Raw genomic sequence first — 21,042 nt, 5'->3', positions numbered from 1 at the left:
TAAGGGAAAGGATGAAATGTTAGGGGAAAAAACCCCACATAGACCAGTAATTCCTCAATATAACATTACTGTAAGGACTGTATTTTTTTTAATTATAGTAACAATTTTAGTTTTCTCAGAGTTGAAGTGTAGATAAGTTTCCTAAAAACAGAACTCTAATGATACTGAAAGTACTGCTGCAAAAAACCCTTTCCCACAATATATTAAAGAAAGAAAAGATAAAAGGATATTTACTCTTGCCTTATGCTTTATCTTATAATTTGTAAGTCTAAAAAGAATCCTGTGCACTTGATAAGCCCGGGGTTATGTAACAGAGCACCTAAAGAAGCCTCTAAAGCCTCTGCAGCACACCAGGACAGGCAGGAAACTCCCAGCACAGTCCCACTGAATCAGGCACTTCAGTGCTGCTAACTGTGCCACTGACCACAGCCTGCTGACCACATCCCCCTTCCCAGGACAGACACGGACACCTTAAGGCCACTTCAGCAACTTTTTACATGCACATTTAACTAGAACCAACAGAGAGCCCTGATTTAATCAATACAGCCAAACTGGGCTAATGAAGCACAAGAAAGGACATGCACTGAAAGGATCACAGTTTCTGCCTCATTACTGAATATCTCACTCTGACACATTTAGTGGTATTTCAACATTTCCACCAATTTTAGGAACTCCGTTTTCAGGCACTACTCTTCCCTGCAGTTCACTGGGGCACCCATGAGGCTGGAAATCAATAAATAAAAAATATAAAAGTAATTTAAAAACCCAAAGTATTATCTGTCAGTAAGTTTCTTTCCGAGCACTGCAGACTGAGGCAGGAGTCCTTATCTAGGTACTGAACTTAATGACTTTCTGCTGCCCCTTAAAGGAAAAGCCATGCAACAAAACGCCAGGACACACAATGCTGCTACCCCGAGCCTTGAACTTCCCCAGAGCCAGAGCCAACCTCCCAAGCGCTCTGCTACCTTTACTCCAGCCGGCTGCATGGCTGACCCCCCGAGGATGCTGCGAGCATCACCGGGCACGGATCCGCGCGGGGCCGCTCCGAGCCGCGGCTTCCCTGCCCTGGGGGAGCAATGACGGAGCCGCTGCTGCTGCGGTGCCGCCCGTACCCGGGGCGCCCAGCGGTACCCGGGGCACCCAGCAGTACCAGTGGTTCCACTGATACCCGGCGGTACCCAGCAATACCCAGCGGTACCAGCGGCCCCCGGCAACACCCAGCGGTACCCGCGGTACCCAACGTTATCCAGGGTGCCCAGCGATACCGGCGGCCCCCGGCAGCACCAGCGGTACCCAGCGGTAGCGGCGGCCCCAGCGGTACCCGCGGCACCCAGCGCCCGGCCGCTCCCGCACGGAGGATGCCGCCGCTGGATCCCCCCGCGCCGCCGGAGCCCGAGCGCTGCGGGCCGTGCCGGGGCTGCCCGGCCTGCCCCGGTGCCCCGCTGTCCCCGTGTCCCGCTGTCCCGGTGCCCGCAGCACCGGGCCCGCAGCCTTACCGCATCCCGGGCGGGCCGCCCGCCCCGCCGCGGGCCCGCCTCCGCCATGGCCCCGCAGGGATGCGGGGATGCTGCGGGAAGGGGATGCAGGGATGCGGGGATGCTGCGGGGATGCTGCCGAGCGCTGCCCGGCTCTGCCCGCCGCACGCAGCGGCTCCGTTCGGTTCGGCTCGGTTCGGTTCGGGCAGGCAGCAGCCCTGCCGGCTCCCGGCTGGCAGCCCCGCTCTCCTCCCCAGCGCCGGCTTTGCTTTTAAGGTGGAATGCCAAAAATCACGCTGCAGCCGCTCTCTGCTGGAGCACTGGCTCGCAGCTCGGAGCTCTCACCCTTCCCTTTCCCCCCGCCGCTATCTCCAAGGTGCCTTTCCAGCTGCTCGGGGTTCTGGGGTGAACCGAGGAAGGATGCTCCGGCCAAAACCCGAGGCTGGCCCGGCATCACTTCCCACAGCACTGCCAGCCTGCTCTGCCCAGGCAATCACAGACATACATAGAGTTAAAACAAAAATCTGTACAGTGTGATAGGAAAATGTTCAAGATCAGATGCACAACCGCAGAGCTGCACTTGCATATACATATGCTGGAAAAAATAGGACACAGTCTGTGCTTTAAATTCAGCTTCATGGCACTCCTTTACTCCAAAATTGTACAAAGATCAGAAAAGATTTTTTAAAATTGCATCAGGGCTTATGATGCGTGACTGGGAAAAAAATCAAGTCTTAAATTTTTGTCCTTACACCTCCTGGAGACAGAGACAGCCATTTAGGACCTGACTGTGTGTTTAACACCATATTCCCAAGTCTTAAAATGTAGTGGACACAGGTTTCCTGCATCCCTCCTTGCACAGAGCACCTCCCACTCTCTGCATGGACAGCCCTGATACTGCAGGCAAAGTCACCTCTCCACATGGACACACGGCACAAACAGGGTGTCTACCCAAATAATTACATTTTCTTATTAAACACAAAACGAATGACACTTCTGTAGAAGCTACAAATTAGGACAGGATTTTTTCCCATTTGACACTTCCAGACTATGCAAAGCAAGTCCTTCATCCTTAAAGGATGCTCTTGGTATTAGCACCTGTTCAAACGCTGGCAGCAGGACTGAATTTTGATGATCACTTTAAAGAACTACTTTCTAAATGCTGCCTCTTCTCTAGTGGTATGGTAACCACACCTGCAAGTTCAGTTTCTGACATTCAGAAAAATCAGAACCCAAAATACTCTTAGTGGGACCTCATTCCCACTGCAGAAGGGAGCCCTCTCTGCCTCCTGGGGGATGCTGAGCAGCAACCTGCCAGCACAGCCAGGCATTTTTAACACCAACTTCAGCTGTAGCAGCATTAACCATTTAAAATACCGTAAATCTAACTTTATCAGAACCAGGCAAGCATTTTGTGTCTCAGCACACTCCCTTCACTTCATCCCTTCTCAGATGGACCAACGTCTTTAACCCCTCAATGACTGAGCAGAAACAAGCACAGCAATAATGCACCCAGAATACTCCCACTGACCCACCCCCATGGCATGCTGTGGCTGGGAAAGGATTTCTCTGTCAGCTCCCCATGCACCCATAAATGTGACTTTGGTAGAGCTGCACCCTCTGCTGTAAACCCCAGCTCTGGTTCCCAGACACAGAGCAATGCAGAACTGCACAACCCCCTTGTGAGCTGTGCTCAGAGCAGGTACCTGCCAATGCTTAATGCATGTCTGTACCACATCATTTAAAACACATTAATGCATCCATACACTTTTCAATTGATTTTTCCATCCATGCCCACATACAAATCCTGTGAAGCCTGTTTAAAGAACCTAAAACTTTCAGTCACCAACAATTAAGTAAAATAAACTAATAACCAGAAACAACATATATAGAGCAAAATTTTCCACCCATCAAAAGCAAAGAACATGGCACAAAACACATTTGAACCAGTGCAAAAGAGTAGAAACCCCAGGAAAGGGATCAAGCAAGCAAATGAACACACAAACAGCTCATTTATGCACACAAATTAATTACAGGGCCATAAAGCAAAGTGCTGCCTAGAGAGGAAGCAGGAGCAGCACTGCTCTGGTTCCCAGAGTTTTCTGAAGGAGGCACACAAAGGCAGAGTGACTAAGAGCAATCCACATTAAAGAGCACTTACTGCTATTTTCTGGAGAGTCGTTTTCACTGATGTCCATGTGTCCAGTCTTCTGTCCAGGATTAGGATAAATTTGGTGTCAGACTCATGCTGACTGCAAGATAAGAAAATACCAATAACCAGATAACGTTCCAAGAAAAGTCACTCTGTTCCCAAAAAAAACCCAAATCCAAGAACTCGGAATGCAAACCACATTTTAGTATTTCTGCAGTTCCTGAAATTCCCTTTGAAAAAAATCTCCTGAACGCCCAAACTCTTTCCAGGGGAGCTTAGCAACAGGACAAGGGGCAACAGGCACAAACTGAACCCAGGGAATTCCATCTGAATATAAGGAAAAAATTAGCACCATCCCTGCTAACTCCTGTGCTTGGCAAGGCAAACACAGGGGATTACTCAGAGGTAGCACAAGGCAGACAATACTTGGAAACTCTCTACAGGAAAGGGAAAAAGTCACTGGAAGGCAGTGCAGGAGCTTCCATTCAGTGCACATCTTGCTGCTCTGCTCTGTGGCACCACAGCCCTGACAAACGCATTTCAGAGGAATTAGCAGTGGTGCTCAGAGGGATAAGGACTCCAATTCCCCCTGACTCACAACAACAGCTGACTGAAGGCACGGAGAGGCTCCCAAGCCACCCTGTGCCACATCTTATGGATCTGCAGCCTCACACCCAAAGTGCAAAGGTTTCACTTGAATTCATTCCGTGGCTTTGAAGTGTAGAAGAAAAGAGCAGGGAAAATGAGCATCAAATTTTACATATGGGTCATACACAGAACACATGGAATAAAGTCTGAGCACGGTGAGTCTGACTTTTCAGCCAAAACCTTTATTTGCTTAGAATGGTTTAGGCAGTGTGAGCCAGCTCTGCAGGTTTCTGTCAGCTCTGTTCATCCCCACCATGGGCTAAGTGACCCAGGTGGGTGGGAGCAGGCCAGAGGATCCTTTGGTTTGAGGCAGAAATAAAACCCTTGGGTTTTTCAGCACACTCTAAAATTTTAAAAGCTATGTCTCTGAGCTATAAAGAACAATTCCCAACTCCTCTGGTGTTTCCCAAGGGCCTGTAAGTGAAAAACATAAACTGTGTTTACACAGAACTGCTGTAATCGTAATGAAACCCGAATGCAACCCCCAGAATGCAGAAAAGGCAGCCAGGCTGGGGTGCAGTGCCAGTTTAAAAAGCTGAAGTCATTAACTCGGGACCAGGTTATGCTCAGGAAGCACCTCTGAGCATGTTAATGGAATTTTATCAATTCCCTTACAGAAACAGAGGGAAGTTCCCAGCAGTCTGACAGCCTTGACACCCACTGCGAGAAATCTGTCATTTGTTCTAGGCCAGTGGAGAAACTCTGAGACCATTTGCAACCCAGGCCCTGCAAGTTTATCAGATTTCCAGGCTGTGATGTACCTTTTAGAGTGACAATAAAAATAAATCAATGCTTTCTACCAAGGCTCTGAGGGCTCTTTGTCTGCATCCAGCAGCAGGAAGATGGAGACCGATAACCTGGGCAAGGATTGCCTCTCTCTGGGTGCTTCTTGTCACTTTTGGATGCACCAGACTGAAAAATAAAGACCTGGGATGTTTTGCAGGACTTGAAATTGGACCCTGGAGGCTGCAGCTGTGAGACTGAGCACAGCACAGAGAGGCTCCCTGGTGCTGGTGGGATCAGAGCACCAGGACCTGCCCAATGCTGAAATCCAGGGATATTTACAGGCACCAGCACCTCCACTGTGCCACTGCTGTGTGTCACAGCCCTGGGCACTCTGCACCTCACCTCCAGCCTGCAGCAAACACCAAAGCCTGTCCAAACACCAAAGCCTGTCCAAACACCAAAGCCTGTCCAAACACCAAAGCCTGTCCAAACACCAACAAGCTGAGTCAAAGAGAGAACAGAAGAGGACAGAAGAGGATGTGACATTTCAGCAGGAAGGGACCCACAGTGATAACCTGTCCAGGTGTCTGACCAGGCTGACCAAAGCCAGGAGATGTGTTCAGGGCATTGTCCAAATGCCCCCTGAACCCTGACAGCTTGGGGAACCAATGGCATCTCCAGGGAAACTGTTCTGGTGTTTGACACCCCCTCAGCAATAAATGCTTCCCAATGCCTGCTCCAAACCTGCCCTGGCAGCTCTGCACCATTGGAGCTGGATGTGCACAGAACACAAAGTGGGCACCCATTGCTCATTCTCCTTCCAGCCCATGCACACAGGCACCTCCTGCAGCTGCCTCCTGCCTGCAGCATTCCCAGCAACACGCACAATTCACTTGCCTGCAGAGCCACCTTCCTCCTGGCTCTGCTGGGATTGCTCCTGCCCTGAGGAGCAGCTCCCAGCATCCATCTCCTTTATCCAGCAGTGATTTCCAGGAGAAGGGTGCTTCGTGAAATTCAGCTTCCCAAAATACTCCAAACCATTCAGCCTGCCCAAACACCACAAAGCTGCCAGCCCTGAGGTGTTCCCAGGCTGCACAGGCAGGACACCATCAGCTCCTCTGCAGGGGTTGTGGCTTTGATCTGCCCTGCACAGCCAGGTAAGCAGGTGTTGGTGCACCCACCTCACCCTGATAGCTGGGGAAATGAAATACCACCCAACCCTGATACACGGGGAAATGAAATACCACCTCACCCTGATATTTGGGGAAATGAAACACCTCTGGCAGGGCAATATTTCCCTCTTTTAGGGACTTTCTGGCCAAAGTCTGACTGTAACCCCACGATGTGATGCTGCTGGGGGGTGTGCACCCAGGGCTGGCACAGAGCTGCCACCCTCACCAGGTGAGGCTGGCCTGGTGCCCTGCAGCCCCCAGGTGCTGGGCAGCACACGTTCCTGAGCTGGTCAGACACTGGGCAGGCGGCTGTGGGGGCAGGAGGGGCAGAGCAGGATGATCAAAGTGCTTTTACTGAAACATGCTGAACGTGTTTGAGTCAGCAGCGAGCTCGCAGCTCTCATTAGTCTCTTGATTGAGTCTGACCCATTCCAGGGACAGCAGGAGTGCTCATCATGCTAATGCCAGGGTGGGATGAGGAGCCTTGGAGAGCCAGCCAGAGCTGGGAAGGGCAGATGCAGAGCAGGGCTGCCTGCACAGGGTGAAAACACCTGGCAGGGTCCTGGGTCCTGTTCCTGCTGGCCAGGAGCCCCTGAACCCTCAGAGTCCATCAAAAAGAGGACAGAGGAACCAGAGGCTCCTTTTTGGTTGGTTTTTTTATGAACAGAGGTGCCTAAACACTCCACACTTCTCCCAAAGCAGCTGCTGGTGGGAAGCTCCCATCCAGCTGCTGTCAGCCTGCTCTCCCTGCAGGACACAAGTTGCCAAAACAGGCATTATTCGAGCAAATGAAGGACTCCAGGTAACTGAGCCACCAGGCTGAGCAGCAGGAATGAGGAGGGCCATTAATCCAACATTAACCCAGCCCACAGCCCTGTGTGGGGCACAGGCAGTGCCAGCAGCTCAGCCCTGACACACGGGCAGGCAATGGCAGCTGCTGCTCTCTGCTGAGCCATCAGCTGCCACAGGGACCCCAAAGGCTTTGTTCTGTAATTAGTCTCTTCCTCTGGCTCCATTTCTCTTTTTCCACAGCAGTGACTCTCTATTTGTACACGTCAAAACATTATTTTGCAGCGGCATGGTATATTTAAGCAGTGACACATGCCAAAGCTTGAGGAAAGCTTGCTGCTAATTAGAAACTTAATCAAGTAAATGTGTGGTACATTCCAGCTGCCAGGTCACAGGGATGATGCCCAGTCCTTCCCTGCAGCTCCTGGCACACACAACACCTGGACACTGTAAGGGCTGGCACCCCTGTCCTGCCCTGAGAGCTGAGGGAGCCCTCACCCACCCTGGGGTACCTGCAGAGCCCTGCCCAAGGCAGGCAGGACCCCCCTGTGCCCCCCAGGCTGGCACTGCTCCTACCTGGGCACTGAGGTCAGGCAGGTGAGCACTCTGTGCCCCCTGTCCCACCCATGGAGGGCTAACAGGAGCTCCTACCTGGGCACTGAGGTCAGGCAGGTGAGCACTCTGTACCCCACAGGGGTGGCACTGCTCCTACCTGGGCACCGAGGTCAGGCAGGTGAGCACTCTGTGCCCCCTGTGCCCACCCAGGGGTGACACTGCTCATACCTGGGCACTGAGGTCAGGCAGGTGAGCACTCTGTACCCCTGTGCCCACCCAGGGCTGGCACTGCTCCTACCTGGGCACTGAGGTCAGGCAGGTGAGCACTCTGTACCCCCTGTGCCCCCCAGGCTGGCACTGCTCCTACCTGGGCACTGAGGTCAGGCAGGTGAGCACTCTGTGCCCCTGTGCCCACCCAGGGGTGACACTGCTCATACCTGGGCACTGAGGTCAGGTAGGTGAGCACTCTGTGCCCCTGTGCCCACCCAGGGGTGACACTGTTCATACCTGGGCACTGAGGTCAGGTAGGTGAGCACTCTGGCCACGCTCTCCTCGGGCACCTGGTTGAAGCCAGCGTTGTCAGGCAGGGTGATGATCCAGGCCTTGTCCTTGCCCCTTCCACCTGCAAACACACAGGGCTGGAGGCTGCCCTGGCACTGCTGAGGGGCACCAGCAGCTCAGGGCACTCACTGCCCCTGGCACAGGGGTTTCACAGCACCAGGGCAGCCAAACACAGCCAAATCTGCCTCTGAGCCCAACTCACAGGTGCTGAAACAAATGCGTTTCCTTCATTCACTGAGTGTGCTTTACACAGCACAGCAGAAGAAATCAGAAATTCAAGGGCAAACACACACACTGCTCTGGAACCTACAGAAATGCATTTCACAGCAAAGTGCTTGTAATGCATGGGGTTCTGGGAGTCAGAATATTTCAGTGTGGCACGAGACAGAAACCCAATCTGCTGTTCCAAAGGGCCCCCATGATTTATTAACAGCATTTCTAGTGGCACTGGATACCACCTGGTGGCTAATAGCCTGTGGGAAGCATCACTGACAAACAGCAAGAACTTTCTCTGGAGTATTTCATTACCACAGGGAAAGAGGGACCCTGAAGATGTTCTGTACTCACCAGACAGAAAGGCAAACTCCTTCATCAGATCATCACTGATGTCCTTTGCACAGATGGGTATTGCAGTTTCTGGAGAAAGGGAAAAGCAGCAATCAAAATAAAGCACAAACCCAAAGCAAACACATTTATCAATGAGTTAATCCAAAGGTGGAACTTCCCTAAACTACACATGAAATTGTGTAATAAAGGATATGGGGACCTTAGAGATGTTATTTCTCATGGTTCTAATGACTCCAGCAGGGTGAAAGCCACAAGTCAGCAACAGATGCATTTCCCCAAATGCACCAAGGGAGCACTGCCCTCCCCTCAGTGGGCCATACCCAGGGTAATGTTTGTATTTTGCAGCCAGCAATGCCACGCCAGCACAGATGCATTTCCCCAAATGCACCAAGGGAGCACTGCCCTCCCCTCAGTGGGCCATACCCAGGGTAATGTTTGTATTTTGCAGCCAGCAATGCCACTGCCCGTTTCACCAAGCCCCAGTGCCTGCCAGCCCTGGCCATGCATGGGCTGAGGTTCTGCTGGAGCTGCAGCGCCCAAGGCTGCTGCCCTGGGGCCAGGCTGGGCTCCCAGGCTGGGACAGTCCTTAATTCTGCACAAATGGCTCCTGAAATCAGGCTTCCACCTGGCACGGGGCCATTGCAGAGGCTGCTGTTCCTATGCTCAGTTATTAGATCAGTTCCTAATTAAATCATGGCAGAGCTGTTGCAATGCCACATTGAGCACCAGGACCATTCAGAGGCAATGGAGCACAGCAGAACAACACACACAAGCTCACCTCTCCCTGGGAGAAGGGAACAAAGCCCACACTGACTAAACACCACAGGAGCTTACAGCTGGCAGACATTTTCCTGGATTATCTATAAATGCAATGACAGCTAAAAATCAAACATCCTTGTTCCTGCAAATAAATGTTTTGAAGCACATCTGTACAGATTAAAGTCCTTGGGCTTTCTGATAATCAAATTTTAAACACTGATTATTTCCCAGAGTTGGTCCTAGGGAATAATCTCTGGCTGTTTTAGATCAGACAGGCTGCATACTTCAGCACACTCCAGCATAATCAATATTTATTCTATTTCTCCTTTTTTCAAAAGCTTTCTGGTCACTTCTCCTTTATCTGCAGGGTTTCCAGGCCTGCTCTGGCTGTGGGTGCTGCAGCCCAGGTGTGTTTGGGGGTTTCTGTGGCTCCCAAATTCCCCAGCCAGGGCTGCTCTCTGCCCTTCCAGGCACACACACACTGCTGGGTCCCTCCTGCAGATAAAAATGGGATTTTTGCTTGTTGAGCATGGAGCCCCAGCCCCACTGGCATCTACAGAAACATTCTTGATTTTAACAGGCCCTAGAGTTGGTCTTGGTGAGGAAGAAGTTTGTCTTGCAAAGATATTTCAAATATTTGTCTCTCATTCAACCTCTTCACCCAGCCTGAGGACAAGCAGCAGCAAGAGATTTCTCCTCTATTTGCTGATTCCTTTTTTCACCAAGTCAATGGCTTCATACTGATAAAATTCACATTTAACAACTTAATGAGCTCCAACACCTGAACCAGATGACACCAAACGTGTGTGCCATTGAAAGCACAGGACACAAGCCCATGCTGTGCCCGTGTGTTTGTCACAGATCAGCGTGGGCTGCCTGGTCCCCAGGCCCCACAGCCCCCCTGGCCTGGGCTGGGACACCAGAGCAGCCCCAGCCCCAGGCTGGCAGCAAACCTGGGCTGGGTCTGCACTGCTGTCACTGGTACCTGCACTGCAATGGGGCTGCTCAGCAAACAGGCTGCAGAAAGGGAGCTAACCTTTAAAAAACCCATCATTTAAAGGTTTCGCAAGGCATTGTCTCCCTGAGAGCCCTGCCAAGGTGCAGGAGGGGTTTGTGCCCATCCTGTGGGACAGCCCAACAGGACACAGAGCAGGATGCTGCCCTGGGCAAGGCCAGGCACAACAACACCCTCATTGTGCTTGATCAGAGCCACTCCTTGGGCAGCCCACCCATCCCTGGCACCCTCCCTGCGCTGGCCACTGAGCCCAGCCTCAGGGCAAACACTGGGGAACCAAGGGCTGGCACCAGCCCCAGAGAGCATCCTGCTGTCCCCTGCTGTCAGTCTGTCCAGCCAGGACAGGACACTGCTGGGCTGCTGTCAGTCTGTCTGTCCTGCCCAGCACAGGACACTCTGCTGGGCTGCTGTCTGTCTGTCTGTCCAGCCAGGACAGGACACTCTGCTGGGCTGCTGTCAGTCTGTCCTACCTGAACAGGACACTCTGCTGGGCTGCTGTCAGTCTGTCTGTCCTGCCCAGAACAGGACACTCTGCTGGGCTGCTGTCAGTCTGTCTGTCCTGCCCGAACAGGACACTCTGCTGGGCTGCTGTCAGTCTGTCTGTCCTGCCCAGGACAGGACACTCTGCTGGCTACTGTCTGTCTGTCTGTCCTGCCTGAACAGACACTCTGCTGGGCTGCTGTCAGTCTGTCTGTCCTGCCAGAACGACACTCTGCTGGCTGCTGTCAGTCTGTCTGTCCTGCCCGCACAGGACACTCTGCTGTCAGTCTGTCTGTCCTGCCCGGCACAGGACACTCTGCTGTCAGTCTGTCTGTCCTGCCTGAACAGGACACTGCTGGGCTGCTGTCAGTCTGTCTGTCCTGCCCAGAACAGGACACTCTGCTGGGCTGCTGTCAGTCTGTCTGTCCTGCCCGAACAGGACACTCTGCTGGGCTGCTGTCTGTCTGTCTGTCCTGCCTGAACAGGACACTGCTGGGCTGCTGTCAGTCTGTCTGTCCTGCCCAGCACAGGACACTCTGCTGGGCTGCTGTCAGTCTGTCCTACCTGAACAGGACACTCTGCTGGGCTGTTGTCTGTCTGTCTGTCCTGCCCGAACAGGACACTCTGCTGTCAGTCTGTCTGTCCTGCCCGGCACAGGACACACTCCCTGGCACAGGCAGAGCAGGTGCTCACACAGCCCTGGGAGGGGCTGGCACACACAGGTGGCACGAGGCTGACGAGACGGACACAGCCCATGGCACGTGTGGCACCCAGCAGCTCCCTGTGCTCCTCAACACAGCCTGCTCTGTTCACCACAAGGTGACTCAGGGACCTGCTCTGGGCACAGAACACACGGCCAAGGTCCTGGGGCTGCTTCCTGCAGGTGAGAGCCAACTCTTGGGTAGCCAGGAGCAAATTGGCTTCAGGTGCCCACCTGGGACAGAACAGGCAGTGCCAGCAGGGCTGGCAAAGGGCCATGGGCACACTGATGCCAAGGGCAGGGAGGACCCTGCAGCCCCCACCCTGCTGCAGGTGCCCATGGTGTGTGACACTGGCACCCAGGGCAGTGATAAATACCTGCTGAACCCTGCTGCAGGTGCTGGTCCAACCTGGCACAGGGCAGAACCATGGAATTCCCTGGGATTCCAGCTGGTGTGGGCACTCCCCATGCCAAGTGGGTGACACAAAAGGCACATTACAATATTTATGGCAGAAAGCTTGAACACCTGTGACTGCTGCAAGTGCCTTTGTCCCCACTGGGGACAGCTCCCTCCTCTCTGTGGCCAGGGCTCACCTGCCCACAGCCAGCCCACAGCAGCTCTCATCCGAGGGAAAGGCCAGCAAGGAGCTTTATAAATGGCTGTCTGATGGGAGATGTGAGGGGCTGATCCTGAGGAGGATGGCCCCTGCAAGGCCTGGAGTCCTGCACATCAAAGTCCCACCAGGATTAGTCCTTCCCTAGGAGTGATGGCTTGGTCACCTCACCAGGCTCAAGGACTCCCTAAATTATCTCTTCTCAGACTGGGGGGATTTTTAAGGAACAGCTCACTCTATTTCCAAGCTCCTTCTCTCCCTTGTCCCCACCTGCTCCAACACAGCGTGGGCAGCAGCAGCAGATGGTTCCATCTCCTGACCCAGGGCTGAGCCTCTCCTGTGAGCCCTTTTGGGGCTTGTGTGCAGGAGAGCTTCAGTGCAGACACATCCCCACTCCCAGCCTGGGCTGTGCTCACCCAGAACCACACAGCAAAAAAGGGAGAGCTCCTGAAAAACCACAGTGACCTTTCTGAAAGGCTTCGGTTTAGACACGCTGAGGATAAGAGGAAAAAGGCAAAAGAAAGGTGCTGTGAAAGGAAAGGAAGACAAGAAATAGAAAATGTTAACTGGGTGCAATTCAGGTGTGAGTGACCCAGGGAGGAGTGTCCCCATGGGACAGCCCAATGCCACCCTCCAGCAGGAGCCTGTGCCCAAACAGGGTGGCACCACCACACCCAGTGTGCACTGAGCCACAGAGGAGGAGGAGGAAGGGGAGGAAGAGGAGGAAGAGGAGGAAGATGCTCAGGGAAGGTTAAAAGATCCCCTCTGCTGGAGACCACGGAGTTTTGGGGCCTGGGGGTGGTGGGGAGGGAATCTCTTCCAATTTATATTTAGCAGCTGAGAAACCGGGGAAGCTTTGCTAAGAAAAGGAGAAGCACAAGCAAATTAAGCAGCACCAGGGCTTAGCTGTTGCCTCCTGCTATGCTGTGATGTTTCCATGGCCAATCAGAGAAACCCCACTCTGATACCACACCAAAGGAAGCACAAATTGGGAAGATAAAAGCCAGCTCCACCATACATGAATTCACGTCAGCTGCGAGAAATGCAATAAAAGGTTCCCAACACCCCCTCTTTTGGATTCAGCCTCAGTGTGGGAGAAAATCTAGTTTCCTGCGTTTCTAACATGTAGCAGCTCCAATGTACTTTGGTTTTCTCCTTTTTCCAGTTCCAGTCCCTCACCAAAGAGAGCATCCCTGTGTTTGCCATCAGCACCAGGGCTGCCCTGCCAGCTGTGCAGGCACATTCACATCTGCCAGCAGCACACACCTTCCCAGTGCACACAACCAGCCCCCAAACCAGAGCCATGCAGCACAAAACACTCCAAAACCCAATAAAAATGTACAGACATCAGTAACCTCCCCATCATCATTCAGCACCATGAAAATGCTGATTTTTCAGAGATATTTCAGCAGTAAATCCTGGGCCCCACTGGCTGCCTGGAGACGCTGAAGTTCCCTGAGGACACTGGAACAATTTCTTTCACAGCTGATACAGCCAGGAAACTAAAGCATGCAGCCAGGTTCCCCCAATGGCATCACCTGGAAACTCTACTGCAGAGCAAGGGAAAATAAACACAAATTTTCCTGAACTGAGAGTGGAAATGCTGAACTCTGGCACTCCCCCACTGAACAAAAAGCACATTTGCAGGTCCAGCTGATCTGCTCCTGTGCAATGGAAGGAGGTGGGGAGGGCACTGCTGGTGCTGGCTGCTGTGCCACCCCCTGTTTGCCCTGACAGACACCCCCAGAGCAGCAGGATAACCGTGCTGGGCGAGGGAACAGCTCTGCCCGGGGCATCCTGACTCACCCCTGCCCTAAAACCAGACCCAGCATGGCCTGGGAGCAAAAAGGGATGCAGAAAACAGCCCAGCACTGCCACCAGCCCTCCTCACCCTGCCTCCCCTGGCACTGCCCAGTGTGAGGGAGGCTGGCACAGAGCAGGCTGAGCAGGGCTGTGCTCAGCACATGTCCCCAAAGCCCCTGTCACAGCAACACGTGGCTGCTCTGTGGCTGCTTTGGGGCTGCTCTGTGGCTCCAGGACTCCCCTGCAAGCCCCCCCTGCCAAAACCAGCACCAACAAAGGCTCTCACAACCAGGGCAGTGTCCCAGCTCTGACCCCCATCCCAGCACTCTGTGTCTCCGAGCATCCTCTCGTTCAGTGGCAAACAGAGCTCTTTGGGAAACTCTTTCTTTCCCCCACCATGTTTTACACCTCAGTTGCTCCCTCCCACACAGCCCTGCTGTCTCTTCACTTTTGTCCTGGTACATGAATGATAACCATTAAAGTGGTTGTAGCAAATGTGCAGTGGGGAGAGGAAGCACATCCCACCTACTACTGGGTGCTCCAGACTACTCCTGCTCGTGGGCCACCCGAGGGCCTGGTGGTGCCAGCACAGGGCTGCCAGGGGCTGCTGGGGTCTGCCATGCTCTGGGGGAGCCCAGGCCATCCTAGAGATGGGAAATGGCCACAAAAGGCTTGGGATTTTTACTGGCTTCTATCCAAGGCAGGTATGGGTGAATCACCTTCTACTAAAAACAGCCAACAAGTTTCCAGGACTGCTGCATGTAGGGAAATGGTTAAAACATGGTCCCAGATCAGCCTGAACACCCAGAAATTGGCAATAAGGGAAAAAAGCTTCTGATTTATTTTTAATCTCATGATTTGGAGAGCCTTACTGAACTTTGTCTCTTTGTCAACGTTTTATTTTCAGAACCTGTGTGGATGCCAAATCATGGGTCCGGATCCTGCAGCTATACCCACACAAGTGTGCCTTTGTGGGGGTATTTTGGCTCTGTATGACCATTTCACAAAGGTCATCTGCCAGAAGCTGCTTGGGAGAGACGGCCCATGCTCAGAAAAAACCCACTGCCTGCTTTCACCTGGTTCTCAGCACACAGCTCACAACAAACGGGCACCACCTGTGTGCCTGTGGCCGTGGCACCAGCTCCTGCCCCAGCAGCACAGGGAGCATTGAACCACATCCATGCTGTTCCATGCCACAGCAGCACAGGGAGCATTTAACCCCATCCATGCTGTTCCACACCAACAGCAGCACAGGGAGCATTTAACCACATCCATGCTGTTCCACACCAACAGCAGCACAGGGAGCATTTAACCACATCCATGGTGTTCCATGCCACAGCAGCACATGGGGCATTGAACCCCATCCATGCTGTTCCACACCAACAGCAGCACATGGGGCATTGAACCACATCCATGCTGTTCCACACCAACAGCAGCACAAGGAGCATTTAACCACATCCATGCTGTTCCATGCCACAGCAGCACAGGGAGCATTTAACCCCATCCATGCTGTTCCACACCAACAGCAGCACATGGGGCATTTAACCACATCCATGCTGTTCCACACCAACAGCAGCACATGGGGCATTTAACCACATCCATGCTGTTCCACACCAACAGCAGCACAGGGAGCATTGAACCACATCCATGCTGTTCCATGCCACAGCAGCACATGGGGCATTTAACCACAATAATGCTGTTCCACACCAACAGCAGCACAGGGAGCATTTAACCACATCCATGCTGTTCCACACCAACAGCAGCACATGGGGCATTTAACCCCATCCATGCTGTTCCACACCAACAGCAGCACAGGGAGCATTTAACCACATCCATTCCAGCAGCACCCTTTGCTAACTGACCATGCCAGCCCTGCCTACAGTACCTGCCCCGTTTCAGGGTGCAGGGAGAGGAACAGGGCAGGTGGGCAGGGCAGGCAGAGCTGCAGGTGCTGTGGCACCCCCTCAGAGGGGCACGGACACGGCAGCTCTGGGAAGCAGGTGGCACCTTGGCAGAGCCCTCACCTGTGACCCACCCTGACAGATTCCTCCTGCACCCCAGCTGTGCCTTGCAAAGATGTCAACAAGGCTGGCACTAGACAGGGAGCCTTTTTAGGGCCAATGTGTCTTTTCTGTAATCAGCACAGCTGCAAGCACTCCACCAGCTGCACACCAAAGAGGAGTGATGGCTCTGCCTGCTGCCACTCCTGCCAAGGTGGGCATCCTCCAGTGAGCCTGCAGCCACCCGAGGGGCCCCTTCCCCTCCTGGTTTGGGAAAGACCCCACTGCAAAAACACCTGTAACTCCCCTCACTGCAAGAACACCTGTAACTCCCCTCACTGCAAAAACACCTGTAACTCCTCTCACTGCAAGAACACCTGTAACTCCTCTCACTGCAAGAACACCTGTAACTCCCCTCACTGCAAAAACACCTGTAACTCCTCTCACTGCAAGAACACCTGTAACTCCCCTCACTGCAAGAACACCTGTAACTCCTCTCACTGCAAGAACACCTGTAATCCCCTCACTGCAAAAACACCTGTAACTCCCCTCACTGCAAGAACACCTGTAATCCCCTCACTGCAAAAACACCTGTAACTCCTCTCACTGCAAAAACACCTGTAACTCCCCTCACTGCCAAAACACCTGTAACTCCCCTCACTGCAAGAACACCTGTAACTCCCCTCGGGAAATCAGGAAAATAATGAAAAAGTGAGGGCTCCACACAACTTCTGAGCAGATCACCGTCCACCAAAGGAAACATCGCTGAGGCAGCCACGGCCTGAGATAAGGGATCAGATTGCATCTGCTTCTCACGTTCAGGGTGTGCGGGCACAGCAGCACAGCGGCTTCAGTACAATGCTGCATTCCCGACACAGCCGGGCGCTCGGGGGTGTTCGGGGACAGGGGACACGGGAGGGGACCGAGGTGTCCAACAGAGGAGCGCACCTCCCACACATCTATCTCCTGCTTCCCACCCGGAACGAGCAGCCACGGCCAGAGCTGAGCTGCGACTCCAGGGAAGAGTTCTTCAGTAGTGGCCACGGGAGCCGCGCCGGGGCTCGCACTGGGGACATCCATCCTCCTGTCCCGGCAGCGCCGGCCGCCGGTAGCGGGCACACCGGGCACCCCGGGCACACTGGACACTCCGGGCACTCCGGGCATTCCGGGCACACCGGACACTCCGGGCATTCCGGGCACTCCGGCCGTGCACTCGGTGACGCCGGGGCCGCCGGCAGCGCGGGGACAAGGCTGTGCTGAGCCCCCGGGGCCGTTCGCACGCACCCATGAACGAATAACAGAGCGGCAGCTGAACCCTCGGCCAGCCGCGAGCGACGGACCCTGCCGGGCTCCCGGGCAGCGGCACCGAGCGCGCAGATCGCGCCCGGCACCGACACCGGCACCGGGGAGGGATGGGGCGGCAGGCACGGGCAGCCCCGGCACACCGGCCCGCGGTGCCGCTGCCCAGCGTGCCCCGGAGAGCCGCCGTCCCCCCGCCGCCCGCACACCGCGAGCCCGCGGCCCGGCACTCACCGGCGGCGGCGGCCTCCAGCAGCGCGGCGGCGCGGAGCAGGCGGTAGTAGCGCTCCATGTCCCCCGCCGAGGTGCCGCCCGGCGGGGGCCCGCCCGGGGCCGGGGCCGGGGCCAGGGCCATGCCGCGGGCAGCGCTCCCCGCCCGCAGCGCCCGCTCCGCGCCCCGGGCCCGACGGGCGGGGCCGCCGCCTCTGCCCGCCCCCGGCACCGCCCCGGGACCGGTACTGGCACCGCCCCGGCACCGCCCCGAGACCGCCCCGGTGCGGTACTGGCACCGCCTCCGCCCCGGTGCGGTACTGGCACCGCCTCCGCCCCGGTACCGGTACTGGCACCGCCCCGGAACCGCCCAGGTCCGGTACTGGCACCGCCTCCGCCCCAGTACCGCCCCGGCCTCGGTCCGGTACTAACATCACCCCGCTACCGGTACCGGCACCGCCTCTGCCCGCCCCTGGCACCGCCCCGGTACCGGCACCGCCGCCCCCCCCGCATTTCTTTCTGTTTTTTTTAGCTCCTTCCCCCGCTTTTTCCTTTCTGGTTGGTTTGTTTGTTTGTTTGTTTGTTTCCCTTTTTTCCGCCTTTTTCCCCCTCTTCCCCCCCTTTTTTCCCCTTTATTCCTTTTTTTCTTTTCCCCTTTATTCCTTTCGCCCTTTTTTCCTATTTCTATAGTTTAGACCCTTTCCCCCTTCCTCCTCCCTTTTCCCCTCTTTTTCCCCTAATTCTTTTCCCCCTTCCCCCTTTTTTCCATTCCCCTATTTTTCCTCTTTTGCCCCCTCTTTTTAGTCTTTTTTTCCTGTATTTCCTTCTGTACCCTCTTTTGCTTTCTTCTTCCTTCCCCCCCCCTTTTTCCTTATTTTCCCTTTTCCCTTTTCCCTTTTCCCTTTCCTTTCCTTTCCTTTCCTTTCCTTTCCTTTCCTTTCCTTTCCTTTCCTTTCCTTTCCTTTCCTTTCCTTTCCTTTCCTTTCCTTTCCTTTCCTTTCCTTTCCTTTCCTTTTTTTTCTTTAATTTACCATAAACCCAGTGCCCCCCAGCAAACCACCCTGCAGCTGGATTTACTCCCTGCCTTAGTGCCTACAGCACTTCTGTAGGGAAAAAACCCAAAAAACCAAAAATAAGCATTTCCATCCTCTGCAAGCAGCATTCTAGCAAATTCCTTGAACGATTTATGAGCAGTACATTAAACTGTGCTACAGCCAGTGCTGGCCAGAGCTCCCAGAGCACTGCGCTGACCCATCAGTCTCACTTTTCCTGATGCTGAGGCTCCAACGATGCCAGCTCATCCTCCGGAGCCTGAGCTGCCCAGGGAGGCAGCATGGAGAAGTAGATGCTCCTGTTTTTCCAAAACAACCTTTTAATTATGCTCTTTACTATAATAGCAGCCTTTTTCCAACACTTCAGCAGTCAGGGCTATTAATTAAAGAGCAGTGGTCTAACAGTGGTAATATAAACCCCAGCATCTCTTGGTAGGCCCTTCTTACACTGGTACAGAATTTTTCAAGGAAAAACAGCCAGGTTCAGTCAGGGCTCCTTGTTGGTGACACAGCAGGTTCTCACCACCAAACAGTTTGGATAGATGACTTTCTGTCTGGCCATAAAGCACTCCTTGTGTGACAGGGACAGTTCATGTGCAGGTACTCCTGAAAAATCAGTCTGATACGCAAGGCTACAAGCCAAGAAAGAGCCTTGCCCCATTCCTGCTGTGTTCTTATCACAGGAATGCTGCTTGTCCCGAACTGCCCCGGCCCAGGGAGAATGGGGCCCTGAAAGCCCCTGTTCTGCCCCAGCTCTGTGCAGGGCACGCTTTGCTGGAGCTGGGGCTCATCCCCACACACAGCTTCAGACACAGGGTTTGGGGAGAATGGAGCCACCCCGGAGAAGGTGCAGCTGTCACCCCCAAGGTTTCATAATCAATCCATTTCTGAATGGAGGCAAAGCCATCCAGACAGGATCTGGTGAGGTCTCTGCAGCCCAGCCCCAGTGCAGAGAGCAGGAACCCTGCACACACAGACAGAGCTGCACTGCTGCAGGAACCTGCACACACAGAGCTGCACTGCTGCAGGAACCCTGCACACACAGACAGAGCTGCACTGCTGCAGGAACCCTGCACAGCCAGAGCTGCACTGCTGCAGGAACCCTGCACACACAGACAGAGCTGCACTGCTGCAGGAACCCTGCACACACAGACAGAGCTGCACTGATGCAGGAACCCTGCACAGCCAGAGCTGCACTGCTGCAGGAACCCTGCACACACAGAGCTGCACTGATGCAGGAACCTGCACACACAGACAGAGCTGCACTGCTGCAGGAACCCTGCACACACAGCCAGAGCTGCACTGCTGCAGGAACCTGCACACACAGACAGAGCTGCACTGCTGCAGGAACCCTGCACACACAGAGCTGCACTGCTGCAGGAGCCCTGCACACACAGACAGAGCTGCACTGCTGCAGGCAGCAGGAACCCTGCACAGGCAGCCTTGGCCAGCTCACAGCTGGAAAAGCTGGGCTAGCTCAGGCTGGAGGGCAATTGCTCATGGTTTTCCCTTATGGGGCAATTGTTCATGGCTTTCCCTTCTGGGGCAATTGCTCGTGGCTTTCCCTTGTGGCCCCTGAGATTCACGGTTTGGAACCCTGGCTGCTCACTTTGGGGCATTTCACCACCAATGCCCAGCTGTCCCAGCAGGGCACTCTGCATCCTCCAGCTGCCCGCATTTCACACTGCCAGCAGCCCCTGGGCTCCCCTCTGCCTGCCCAGGAGCTGCTAAACACAGCGAGGAGCAGCAAGCAGACAGATTAAAAGGAACTCTGACAGCCACAAACGTGGCTGTTTCTTTTCCAGGGATCTCCTGTCCAGGCCCCATAGCAATGTTCAGCACCCTGAGAGTGGCACATCCAAACTGGTGTGTGAGGGCCAAGGGCCCTTTAAAGCTGTGGAAAATCGTGACAGCACCTGTTTGCAGAGATTTATTTCATGTGGGTGCAATGCCTCATCCTTAAATCTAATCTTAGGGAGAAGGTGTAGGAAGAATTCCAACTAATTTCATTAATTCCAGATCAGGGGCTGAAAAAAACCCACTCAAACAAAATTCTGAAGCTCTTGAATTTGAAAAAACACCCAACTTTTTTCTCCCTTTCCCACATTAAGGCTAGAAGGTTGGGTTGAGACTGGAGCCATTATTTAGATTTGAAAAATCACCCTTCAAAAATACCTGTTCAGTCAAGTGCTGAGAACTGGAAAAACAGAGCTGGCTAAACACAGGTTAGAGTCAGAGTGATGTCCAAGGGGATTGCTCACCTCTGCAGTAAGCACAGCACAGCAACCACTTGTGCAGAACAGTAATTAACCTCGGGCTGGTTTTCATGAGCAGGGGCTTTAGGGGGCTTTCTTGTGCAGATGGCAGCATCGCCCACTCCAGGGGTACCACTACAGTCTGGTCCAGGCTGAGCAGACCCTCCATAGCCTGGCAGAAACCCTGGCCCCACTGAAGCCAGCCACACC

The 21,042-nt window shown here is 54.1% G+C and overlaps 1 protein-coding gene across 7 annotated transcripts in view; it reads right to left on the bottom strand.

Annotated features, from left to right (window-relative positions):
- Positions 1 to 17,704, bottom strand: part of MCF2 (MCF.2 cell line derived transforming sequence) — a 47,303-nt gene extending 29,599 nt beyond the window's left edge. For 4 of the 7 annotated variants that reach the window (XM_064712756.1, XM_064712758.1, XM_064712757.1 and 1 more), the window contains exons 1-4: positions 17,550 to 17,704; positions 8,646 to 8,714; positions 8,025 to 8,139; positions 3,637 to 3,727 (exon numbers count right to left, since the gene is read on the bottom strand). In XM_064712756.1, the coding sequence (XP_064568826.1) occupies positions 3,637 to 3,727; positions 8,025 to 8,139; positions 8,646 to 8,714; positions 17,550 to 17,670 (396 nt within the window). In that variant the 5' untranslated portion in view covers positions 17,671 to 17,704. Of the gene's footprint in view, positions 1 to 965; positions 1,261 to 1,496; positions 1,826 to 3,636; positions 3,728 to 7,538; positions 7,551 to 8,024; positions 8,140 to 8,645; positions 8,715 to 17,549 lie in introns of those variants that run through there. The other 3 variants (XM_064712764.1, XM_064712761.1, XM_064712762.1) reach the window with 3 other exon arrangements.
- Between the last annotated feature and the right edge of the window lie 3,338 nt (positions 17,705 to 21,042).

Source organism: Zonotrichia leucophrys, chromosome 4A (genome assembly GCF_028769735.1).
Source record: "Zonotrichia leucophrys gambelii isolate GWCS_2022_RI chromosome 4A, RI_Zleu_2.0, whole genome shotgun sequence".
In the NCBI taxonomy this organism is placed as follows: Eukaryota; Metazoa; Chordata; class Aves; order Passeriformes; family Passerellidae; genus Zonotrichia; species Zonotrichia leucophrys.
The sequence above is the reverse complement of the archived record's forward strand: the minus strand, read 5'-3'. Positions and strand labels throughout refer to the sequence as shown.